Source organism: Salvia splendens, chromosome 7 (assembly GCF_004379255.2).
Source record: "Salvia splendens isolate huo1 chromosome 7, SspV2, whole genome shotgun sequence".
NCBI lineage: Eukaryota > Viridiplantae > Streptophyta > Magnoliopsida > Lamiales > Lamiaceae > Salvia > Salvia splendens.
The window spans coordinates 9,756,289-9,768,284 of record NC_056038.1 but is presented as its reverse complement, the minus strand read 5'-3'; the positions used below and the strand labels follow the sequence as shown (position 1 = coordinate 9,768,284).

Sequence of the window (11,996 nt, the reverse complement as noted above, 5' to 3'; positions counted from 1 at the left end):
CACGTTGATCAATCAAATTAATCCAATTACACTAAAATATCCAACAACTTTCCAAACAAAATGGGACATGTACATGTTTGCCTCAAAAGATAAAAATTATGATTTTATATTTATCATAATGTCTATGACATATTTATCAAATACGATTGATGCATTATCTCGTGCTCTTCCATATGGTGAATAGAACTAAAGTAAAATTTTACTTGACGGGTTAATTGCAAATCAATGCACGGCTATAATGGTTAGAATTATCACTAAGAGTGTGTAGTATGTCATAACATCTCTTACTCGATTGATTATAACTGAATAAGTGGTGATATATTTTGATTCGCTCAAATAACAAAACATTAAAAAATCTGCCTATTTATATTGTAACTTTTTTTTTCTGAAGCAAAACAATCAACTTATTAATTCCAAGAAAATGATAGTAATTTTTTTAAAAAATAGTGGTATACAATTTAAAAGATTAAAAAAAACTACTAGAAGAAAAAATTAGAAAACTAAAACATAAATTTGGGTGAGAGAAGCGAGAAGAGTGTTACTACTAGTACTGTAGTTTGTAGGAGAAGGTAAGGAAGATGTCTATCACATAGTAGTAGTATTTAAATTTCCAAATATTTACTTTCGATAAACATTTCTTAGCATCAAACAATAAATTAAGTAAAAAAAATTCAAACCTTATACCAACCAAACATATCACGACAGTTTTCTAATTAAATTAGCGGACATAGTTTACTTTACATAATATAGGTTCGTTGATAGATGGACTTAGTATTTAGGTGTAATGCTTAAAAGTTCTCGATTAATTATTATCTGTCTCCAGCATTGCAAATAGAACTACTACATGCCACCTACCACTTACAATAATTAATAGGCACAATATTTTTTATGTGCTGGTACAGAAGAAACTCGTGTTTGGTAATTTATTGCATCACTAGTATAGTTTATAGTATACTCCTATATAAGCAGTATATTTGATTTATATATAGACCTCAATTGTAAAATCGAAATTATCTCGCTTCAAAGCATTTAATTCCATTCCACATTAGCTCAAAAAAGGCATACTTAATTTTTAAAAAAACCCCGAAACAAAAATTATACAGTACGTAATTAATAACTCTAAGTATCGTCTTACCCCTATTTGCTTATTTAATTAATACAGTACTACTTAGGTCATCTCCAACCATTTACACTAAACTCAAACTCAAACTCATTTTTGAGTATGCGTCACACCAAAATGTAATTTTACTCCAATCATTTACTCCAAATTCAAACCTAAAAGAATATTCTATATTCATATACTTTTTATATTTTTTAATTATGCCCACATACTTATTTAAATTACATATTAACCACAACACGTTATTAAACATTTTATATAAATTAAATATTTATATAAATTTTATTATTAATATATCTATGCATTCAATATACTTTAAATTCAAAAAAATTATACTATTATGAAAATTAAAATACAATAAATATACTATAATAAAATTCAAAACTCGAAAATTAAACATGTATGGAAGCATTCCATTACTACCAACCAAAAGAAATATTCCAGTGAAGAATTTATCAAGTACTTGTTACACATCGTGATAAAGAAACATCCATATTTGATTAATTTTTAAATTAAATATTGCATTCACAGACTATGAAAAAATACAGCTAGCATATCCAATAAAATGGCCTTAACAAGAATGTTTCGTACGTATACACGTTTGACTCAACTATTTAGGTTTGGCAGATGTGCAATTAATTATTATATACTATCAAGATTCCACTGTTTAATTTAATTTTGTTTAAAGTCAGCTGTTTCAAATAGAGTTATGCAGATAGAATACAAAAAGAATTACTAGTATTTGCATGTATGTAACTGGAAAACTAAAAAAAGCATTGGTCTACCTACAATTTTAGTTTAAAATGTAATCAAGCGAGCTTACCCATGAAGTAATAAGAAAGTCTTCTTTGTCCTCTTTGTCATTTATAGCCATCAAGCGAGACTATATATACTATTATTTAATTTTTATTTGCAAATTAAGCTGGTGAGTAAATATATAATCGTCTATATATAAAAAAAAATTAAATTATGGTCATATTTTTTTAATTTATGTAAAATTAAGATTGTGTAATCGTCTATATATAAAAAAATTAATTTATGTGAAAAAGAAATCATACCCATAAAACAATTCTGACAAGTGTGATATGATTATATCTTTTTTTATTGATAGTTATATTTATATTAGCTTGTATAAATATGCAATACATATAAGAGGCGAAAATACATATTTAGATTATGCAATTTTTCATATTTTTTTTTATTGTCGGTACATATAAGATATTTTAAAAGATTATGTGCATATATAAATATGCAATATAATGTATAGTAGTAATTTTCATATTTAAGATTGTGTAATTTTCCATAATAGTGGTATAATGAATGTTTCCTAATAAATGTTTGTCTAGTTGGAGGTGGACTCCTTTATTTTACCATTTGTCAAAAATAAATTGGCTAGACACACCACCCTATAATGCCACAGTGGTATGGATGGACCACTGAATTTTGTCTATTAATTAACATGCCAATACACACCTTAATTAATATTAATGTATTCTAATTAAAACATAGTTATCCTTATTAGTTACTCATATTACTAGGAGAGTGTTATATTGCTAACTCAATACTTAATTGCTAACTACAATTAAATAATAGTCCTAAGATATTCAAATCAAGGGTCTAGATCATCAGCCCCGAAATATCAATACGATCAACAAAAAACTTCAATAAGGGTATTAAGGTCAATTTACAACAAATTAGTTGTAACTAACTTTTGAAAAATATCTCATAACTTTAAAACGCATATAATTTTCGCACAACATACATCAAATTAACGATAATTTCATAAGAATTCTAACGAGATCTCACTTGCATATGTTCCGATGTCAAAATTTTCAATTTTTTCAAAAAAATTCAATTTTTTCGTGCAGCAACAAATGTCAACATAGCATATATATGTCAATATAATACAATGTGTTGACATTATCAAAGCATTGTGTTGATATTTTCAACACGCTATATAGACATTTTCATCCAAAAACCCTAATTTGGTATTTTTTTTATCTTTTTCGATTTAATTAATAAAAACGAAAATTACACGTAACAAATTTTAGACCACTAGATTTCTAACATCCCATGGTCTTAAATTAGTTGTAGTTAGCAACTAGGGAGGGAGTTAGCAATTGATCACTCCCCCTATTACTATACTAATAAATGTAAGTTGTGAAAACTAAGGCTATCCGCATCCCTATCTTAATACCGTCTCTTAACTGTCTCATCCATTCACTATTCATGGGTCTCACTGCGTTTTTTTACCCCATCTATTAACTAAGAAACAACACATGCATCTCTCCATCTCTTAACTATCTCATCCCTTCACTATTCATTCAATTTTATTTTTATTTTTATTTCCAACAAATTTAATTAATAAAAACACACTTCATTAAATAAAAGAAAATTACAATTTAAAATCCTAAAAAAATTTAAAAAAAAACACATAATTGAAGAGGAAAGAGGGATGATTTGATAGTGTTTGTGAGAGTGTAGTGTTTGTGTGTGGAAAAATGGTGGGGGAATTGAGTTATTTATAGATGAAAGTGGGAAAAAAAGAAAAAAACAAAAAAAATCTGCAAAAAAAAGGTAAGCGGTCAAATTTTTTTTTCAGATTTTAAAAAATAATTAAAAATAGCCTAAAATCGACGTCCACTCGCAAAGCCGGAGAGTGAGCGTCACGCCCCAATCGCTGCTCGCCACGTGGCCGACGCGCGTGGCGAGACAACCCGCCAACCACCCCTCCCCCCGAGTTACGAGACGCGACAGAGCACTAGCATCGGCATCTCGATGCGGTCTCGTCTCGCCGGGACGAGACCGAGCCCGCATCGAGACGCCGATGCGGATGCTCTAATCTTATTCATAATAATGGAGAGTTGAGAGTCGAGACTATGAACTTTGTTGTGTGTATTTTGGTGGTCCTTGTGGTATTCGGCCACAAAATGTGACTCTGGACATAGTCTCAACTCTCAACTCTCCATTATTATGAATAAGATTAGAAGCAAATACTAATTTGCTACTACTTTCCATGGAACTGTCTTTATCCATACGCCATTTTTTTACTGCTTTTGATAACGTGAAACTATTGCATTTTGCTAAATCTTATCCATATGATTTTCTTATGTTGAGATAATGGCTTCAGCACCAACTAAATAACTAGTGGAGTATTTCAGAAAGGTGCATTTTAGGAAGTCTTGCAAGATAATTGGTATTGGTAAAGATATACAAAGATATTGTATAAGGATGGATGCTTCCCTTTCTGTGGCATACCGGGTTTGGAGATGGCTGACATCCAGTTTAGTATGGAAGTCGAATTAATGTGCTTGAACAGTTGAACCTGAAAAGAATGCCAGACATCAATGCAGACAAACACCACCACACAACCGATCTAAAAGGGATGAGCAAGAGATGGAAAGCAAAATCTAGTACTTTGGTTTTTTTGTCAAGCTCCAGTTATAATGATTTATTGATCGAAGCACCTCTTCCTGCAGCAAGAAAATCTATCACATTAACAACGATGTTTAACTATTTGCTATAGCTTCAATATGATAAAATAAAACAAGGGCAACCTGCAGTGCAAGAGCAAGATTCTTCGCTGTCATGATTTCAGAATAAGTCAAGAGAATTCAAATCAGTTCAGATTAAAATGAAAGATGGTAGTACTACAAGCCAAAGGGCAAATCTTGAACCTTGCCAAACTCCTCGATCTCGAGTCTTCTGTCACAGAGTTGTTATCTTTAACATCATTACCGATTTCAATATCAGAATGCCTGTCAATTTACAGGGCCAAGCAATGAGTAAATACAAGATACAAGATATTTATGGAGAAGCGCTCTGCAAATTTACTTACCACCTCTTATCTGAGATTCTGATACCATGAAGATCCTTCATAGTAAGATGCTCCGGATAGGGACCAGGTGACTCTGATCATTTTAGAACAGACTATATTTTCATATTCTTCCTCAAGGCAAGAGTAATGTGAAATTATTACAAAGGCAAGTATTTGCAGAATTATACATGATGTGAATCATTAGAGATAACAGACCCACAAACTTAACCTAGACTAAAAGAAGTAATTGAACTGTAATCTTAAGGCCAAAACGGTGAACTGAAACTTAAGGCTAAAGCGGTGAACTCAATGAACATACTGAACTGCAGCAAATTAGCCCTCCTTTAGGATATCTTATGGCGTTACTAACTGAAGCTGGCACAAGTTCCATTGTTTTTTTAAACATGATGAAAAAAAATGCAGTCCAGTCATAAAAGCTGTTGCTCGTGAATTTAGAAGGTGGAGAACGATATAAAAGGTACTAAATGTTATGCAAAAGGAGTAGCACCTTTCGTATTGTATGTTTCAGGCCTTTTTATGCTGGACCTGTATATGAATCCTATTTGTTAATTGTAGTATTAATCAAATAGTGCAATTTGATAGCAACTAATTCTAGCAGCAGACCTGTTCTTATTTATGTCCCAGGCTTCAAAATCTATGTCCTGCTTCCAGAGGCTTTGAGGACATGTTATGTTGTTACTAACAGAAGCTGGCATAGAAGTTTATTGTTTCTTTAAACTCGAAGGAGAAAAGAATGCAGGCCAGTCATTAAAGCTGTTGCTCATTAATTTAGAAGGCGGAGAACGATATAAAAGGTAAATGTTCTGCAAAAGGAGTAGCACCTTTCACACTGTATGTTTGAGGACTTCTTATGCTGGACCTGTATATGAGTCCTATTTGTTAACTGCAGTCTTAATTTAGTAGTGCAATATGATAGCAACTAATTCTAGAAGCAGACCTTTTCTTATTTACATCCCAGCCTTTAAAATCCAAGTTCTGCTTCCAGGGGCTTTTGGGATGATAATAATCATCAAAACCAACATCTCTTCCATCAAAGTTTGTGCAGAATGACTCTTGCTCTTCCAGATCATCAAATCCATCATCCAAGAAGCTAGGGCCTAGCCGATGGAAAAATAAAAGTGTCAGTCAGATATCTCAATCTTTTTAACGCTAAACCATATAAAGTTCTCCAAGTCAAGAATTACTATGATAAAATACAGACTGATAAAATATAGTAGGAGTAATCATTAGTCTAAGAAACAAAGTGTCATATACAATACTTATGACTTTCCAGAGTGTAGCCGCTGAATGCCCAACCCAGGTGTAACCCTCTAGTATTTTCATTCACGATTGCATCAGTTTTTAGTAAAAATCATACGATGGTGTAATGGGTTATAAGTTATAACAGAATATAGGCAGTACATTCAAAGGCCTATATGATAATTTGGCATGCTGATGTCCATTTAGTTTTAAATTTCTGATAAATCACACAGTAGCCTAATAATTAAGAAGATTCTATAATATTGCTCAGAGAGACCTCAACCTTCCCAGATTCTTCTGCTGCTGTCTCGTTTGTTATAGACGAGTTCGCCATTTTCTAAAATTCCATGTATATTGGAGCAGTTCCAATTGTTTGAAGAGGGTGCTCTGAAATTTAAGAAGTTCTGCTTTGGATCGCCAGCTGTATTTATCATGTCCCTGGTGCCGAAAGACTGATCTATTGTACTGCTACATGGCGAAAAATCAATATCGTGCATCAAAACATCCTGCACATATCCCAGTTGGTGTATAATTTCAAGTATAACTCCAATAGGTCCATAGGAGAAAGTTAGCACAGGATGCATAGCATGTAAAAGTGTGACTGTCTTGACACTGACAGTACATATTTCAAGATTTTCCTATGCTTCCTACAGAAAAAGATGGGAGTAGAAACAAATGTAATAACATAACAGTAGTGATTTTGGTGATTTATAAGTGGTAATCAGAATCATTTATAAACAATTCTTACGTGTCCATATTTCCACTCATATTTTTGTTTGCTCCATATGATATGTCTAATGACTATGCATAAATCACAAGACCCAAACTACTCAACATTGTCATCAACAAAGGTGCTGGCATGGCCATGTCAGGCACCTGTGCATAAACAAGACAGAAAGTTTTAGCCATAGTTGGCTCAACTCTATTTTTGTTTTATGAATACATATCAAACAGCCACAACGGAAACAGGATGGTGAGGACATGATCTGAAGATTAGTTTTAGGTTTAGAGTACCACAAGGCCTAGAGAACGAAGGAAAGCGGCAGATTCATGAGAGATGGAGTGTTATTTGTTTATTCTTTGGTCTTATTTTCTTTCATACTATTACGTGTGACTTTTCTATGAGTTTTTATTCTTTGTAGTATGAACTAATTTGATTTAGATTCTACATTTGACATAGAATGTTTCAAGAGCAATGATTTTTCTATTGGTTGCAGTTCATGCGAACTGTTTGCATTATTCTTTGCTAATAACCATCAGCATAAAAAATATCCTTCACAAATGAGATGCAGTAAAAATGTTCTTACCAATCTAGACCCTAGGTCATGAAATCCATAATCCAAGTGTTTGGATGTGATAGGTAATCTCACTGCCTTTTTTGGTGGAGAGTAACAGTCCAGAAAGGATCTGTCATCATTAAAAAACAGATGGAGATGATCAGATTATCATTATGCATACGATGTACTAGGTTTGAGGCCTTGAGGGTACCAAGAAATGGGCACAAATACAGAGTACTAGATGGACAATATTGTAGTCTTTAGTATTCATAATATGAACCAACGTATCTTGCAAGTATGAATTATATAAGATAATACTTCAACATCATAATCCTACATCAATTGAATACCATATTAGTTGTCAATTTGGAATCTGCATATCTGAAAAGGAAGGCGTGGTGATCCCTCTTAAGAAAATTGTTGAGGCAATATTCATAATTGACTACTCTGGGTACTTAATAGTTGGCAGTTGCAATGCAAAAATCGTTAGGCACACGGAAAAAATAATTCTGGAAGGAGAATCATCAGTAAATTTATGTTTGGTGGAGACAAAATGTTTAAAGCATGAAACTGTAAGTTTTTCAATATTGTAAAACACCACTTCTCCTGTTATTCCAGACTCCAAATATTATTACAATTGCAAGCAAAGGAGTCAGATACAAAATTTGGGTTTAGATGTTGAGGGAACTGAAATATCTGACTCTTGAAAAGCACAAACCAGAAGAAACATTTACATGATGCAGTCATGTATGAGACTTACAGTACAAATAAATAGATATAGAAATACAACCTTATTACAACAAAGAAACTCAATTTGATTTAAGGTCTGTGTTCCTATTGACAACTTGATTTATTTATTTCTTTGCTTAAAGTAAATCCTTAACTATAGATCTCAAGAAAATGCACTCAAAGTGGCTGATGTCTTTGCATGTCAAATTTATAAAACATGCATTGTGCATCATCACCAAACCTGTAAATATGCCAATTCAACTAACCTTCCAGGTATCTTTGGGGAGTGAACTGGAGTTTCTGTGTCCACTTGTCCAAGACCTGAAATGCAAAAGCAGCCTTTCAATGTGAAAGGTGTGCTCATATTCAAGGCTTCAATTAAATTTTCTAAAGCTAATTTACTTTAAATATGAAAGGTAATGAAGGCCCTAACAAATGTACACGTCCCATAATTCTTACACACTTCAGAAATGCTTAACAACAGAACTAAGTTGCAACCCTAAACCTTTTATTACTGGATTAATTACATAACGAAACTATCCTCAAACATATTCCCTGCAATCGGATAAGATTTATTGTACATCTATAATTCAGGCAACATCATCACATGGTCTTTTGGAAATTTATAAGAATAGTTAGAAATCAACACTCAGCGATAAAAACCTTCGACTGAGAATGCGACATGGCCTTCCTGCCGTAATGAATTTTCCTCAGCATTACTGGTTGAGTCATCACCAAGTAAATCGATGACACGTATCTCTGCCGAAATCGAAAACCAAATAAGAATTCTTAACTTATAACTCAACATACAATCATAAACACTGCTCCAATCCAGTGATTTATAAGGAAAGGGAGAAATGCAATTCTTAAGAATGATTCACTGGGAAAGGTAGGAGCCTAGGATATCCTTAATGTTGGAATGACACACGAGATATATAAACATAGAAGGAAAGAAATCCCAGATTGGTGCTCACGGTGTGACATGGACAACTTGAAAGAATCCAGGTCACTGAAGTTTCCAGCTAAATTTTCATTACCATTCGGTAAATGAACCGAGTCCCTGTAAAGTTATGACTATTAAAACTTTCCTCCCAAATTAGAATACTTGATTTTAAATGACAATAGCAGCTTGTGAAAAGACAACAAATGCAGTGCAGAGATACAGCTAATATGTGAAATTGTTAATCAATTTTGAGTCCTCATTTCCATGTGTTAAAATTAACCCAGCTTAAAGTTATTGTTTTCTATCTTTAGCGTATTAAGAGATTTATAATGGATGGTATCACATTAGAGACTTTAAAGGAAAAATCTCACAATAAAATGAGCATTACAGACTTTAAAGGGCAAATTTCACACTGAAATGATCTTACTTCTTTGGATATTCAGCCTGTGTGCCATTTGATGGAGCCCCTGAAACAAAGAGAGTATAATATACTGACTCTTATTAAACATATCCTATCCACCATTTTAAGCAGCAAATGTATAGTTCGTCAGATCAAAAGGATGAATTAGTAAAGAACAAAAACATACATTCATTATTCTCAGCTTGATCCACAGAACCACCATCCCTGGTGAAAATAACTTGAGAAGGGAGTGCATCTTGATCGTTCAGAGAGAAACCAGTATTCTCCAAGTTATCACTTGCTTTTAGGAAGGAGTGGAAATTGATTGTCATATGGAGTGGACAAAATTATATTGGATACTAAATTTTCAAGCTCAGCAGTACCTTGTACGACTATGTTGCCACAAAAAAAAAAGAAAAGAAGAGCAAGTCTACATAATTTGTGTATGTTATAAACTATAAGAAACAAAACAATTAGCTCTTAATCTATTGCCTGTGCACTCTACATTGACTAAGATAGCCTCCAAATTTAGCTGATATGAATGAACTGAAAGAAATTGAAAATGTAAAATGTAAACTGGTATTGAAACTCGAAAGATAAAACTTTCCTAAGTCTAACTTTTGGCCCAATATCCCTGGGAGGTTCGATAAGCTTATGCTCTTTTCTACTTTCTTTGATTACAACTCTATTTTTAAGAATATATTAAACATATCAGAAGACTCGCCAGACTTATAACAAAAGCATGGATCTATGAAATGTTGATATTTTTATCAGAATCGAAAATTTGCAACAACACATAGTGCATGAGCGTTTACTATTTTAATCCAAGAAAATTCTGGTTCGCTATACCTCAAAAGTTACAGAAAAATTACCAGTTGTTGTACTCGTATTGTGTTCCTGAGCTACAGTTGCTAAATTTTGAAGACTAAGAATGTCAAGCGATCTACTATAGTCATAATGCAGAGTGCATGCGCGTTTTCCATCAATGCAGCTCTCTAAACCAGCACTCTGCTGCTGCCGTCTCCTTTGCTCAAAATATTGCTTCTGTCTACAAAGTTAGTTAGATATCTATCTCGTGTGGGAAATTTGACAAATATTGACAACAAGATCATAGGGAAGAAGGTAGAAAGAAAGTAAAAATCAAGATAAGTGTACTACCTTTTAGGAGTTGACTTTCTTGACTGCAATTTTCCACCCCATCAAATTTAATTAACGTAATGCACACCACATAAAAAACAAATGTTACATATGTTAAACCAAAGATAAACTATTTTTGTGGAACAATTTAAGCAACATTATCCAATCTCCTTAAAGAACCATAACACATGCAAATACACTGAATTTATAGAAAAAGGTAACCGCGGTTTGCCTCAAAAAGTAGAATTCAAAACTAAGCAACAAGCTTATATAGTAGCCAGAAAATTATGAAGTGAATGAAGCATAATCTCAATCAGAAACCAGACAAGAAAATGTAGCTAAAAACAAATGGTCTCTGCCCATAAACTCATTGGTGTTTCCTATTCATGATTTCAAATATTATTAACATAAAATGAAGATTCAATTGCAACTTGCACTTAAAAACTTACTGTTGTCACTTTCCGCCTTGATCCACCCATCCATTGTAACATATTTTAATGCCAGGTGTAGCAGTCAGTCTTGCCACTATTAAAGGTCAAGAGAAAGAGTGACTGGAAGTACCAGCTAGAGATAATGACACAAAATTAGTTATGTAAAAACAGTGAATGGAAAATCTGAATATCCAATTGACCTGATTCGTCTTGTTTACTGGAAATGTATTCAATATATGTATATGTGTGTGTAAGTTATTTGCAAGGAAAAGCCAGAACACATAAAATTGCAGAAATGTAACATAAGAAAATCCCTAAAATGGATTAGGATAGTCTTATACCACTGCAGACAATTACATATGCGAATATAAAAAATTAAATCAATCATCTCAAACTGCAATTTCCTGCGCAAAACTACACCTAACATATAAAAACGATGAGAGCGCGTATTGCAACTGTATCAGACTGTATGTAGTGTCAGAGACAATTTTAATATACGTTTTTAAGCAGCAAGTCCTGCACCAACCCTTAGAAAAAATCAAAAAACAGAAAATCAGTTTTTCTTCTCACTTTGAGTAGCGAAACGTCGCGAATCGATTACCTTTAATAGTAATCGGCGGCAAAACGGCAACGGCGATGGAGATGAAGACGTATGATGGAATCAGCAGTCGAGTTATCGGAAATAGAGAACGATTGCTTGGGATGACTGCGAAAGTGAACGAGGCTCGAAACAGCGGGAAATGAAATTACAAGATTAATGCTCAACTATATCTAGTAAACGAATGTTCCATTTCATGCCAACGTGGCCTTTTTTATACTTTTTTGTTTATTTTAAATGAGATACAATTCATTAAACTTTATTTTCTTCGCAATAATTATGTG

At 33.0% G+C, this 11,996-nt stretch overlaps 1 protein-coding gene across 9 annotated transcripts; it reads right to left on the bottom strand.

Moving 5' to 3' along the window:
- Positions 1 to 4,198: 4,198 nt before the first annotated feature.
- LOC121740963 lies at positions 4,199 to 11,848 on the bottom strand. 9 transcript variants are annotated; one of them, XM_042133631.1, is made up of 21 exons: positions 11,716 to 11,848; positions 11,535 to 11,641; positions 11,133 to 11,208; positions 10,705 to 10,727; positions 10,419 to 10,594; positions 9,734 to 9,847; positions 9,574 to 9,613; positions 9,178 to 9,263; positions 8,867 to 8,962; positions 8,470 to 8,524; positions 7,505 to 7,604; positions 6,481 to 6,703; positions 5,896 to 6,055; positions 5,780 to 5,817; positions 5,562 to 5,646; positions 5,446 to 5,483; positions 4,959 to 5,031; positions 4,798 to 4,878; positions 4,678 to 4,703; positions 4,538 to 4,593; positions 4,199 to 4,445 (listed from the first exon to the last, which is right to left on the bottom strand). In XM_042133631.1, exons 3-20 carry the CDS (start codon positions 11,172 to 11,174, stop codon positions 4,562 to 4,564), a joined length of 1,488 nt encoding a protein of 495 aa, XP_041989565.1. In that variant the 5' UTR covers positions 11,175 to 11,208; positions 11,535 to 11,641; positions 11,716 to 11,848; the 3' UTR covers positions 4,199 to 4,445; positions 4,538 to 4,561. The 9 variants fall into 9 exon arrangements, 7 of the variants coding, with proteins under 7 accessions (XP_041989565.1, XP_041989563.1, XP_041989564.1 ...); XM_042133629.1 differs by lacking the exon at positions 11,535 to 11,641 and having other exon boundaries at positions 11,716 to 11,842; XM_042133630.1 differs by lacking the exon at positions 11,535 to 11,641 and having other exon boundaries at positions 11,133 to 11,247; positions 11,716 to 11,836.
- Positions 11,849 to 11,996: the final 148 nt, after the last annotated feature.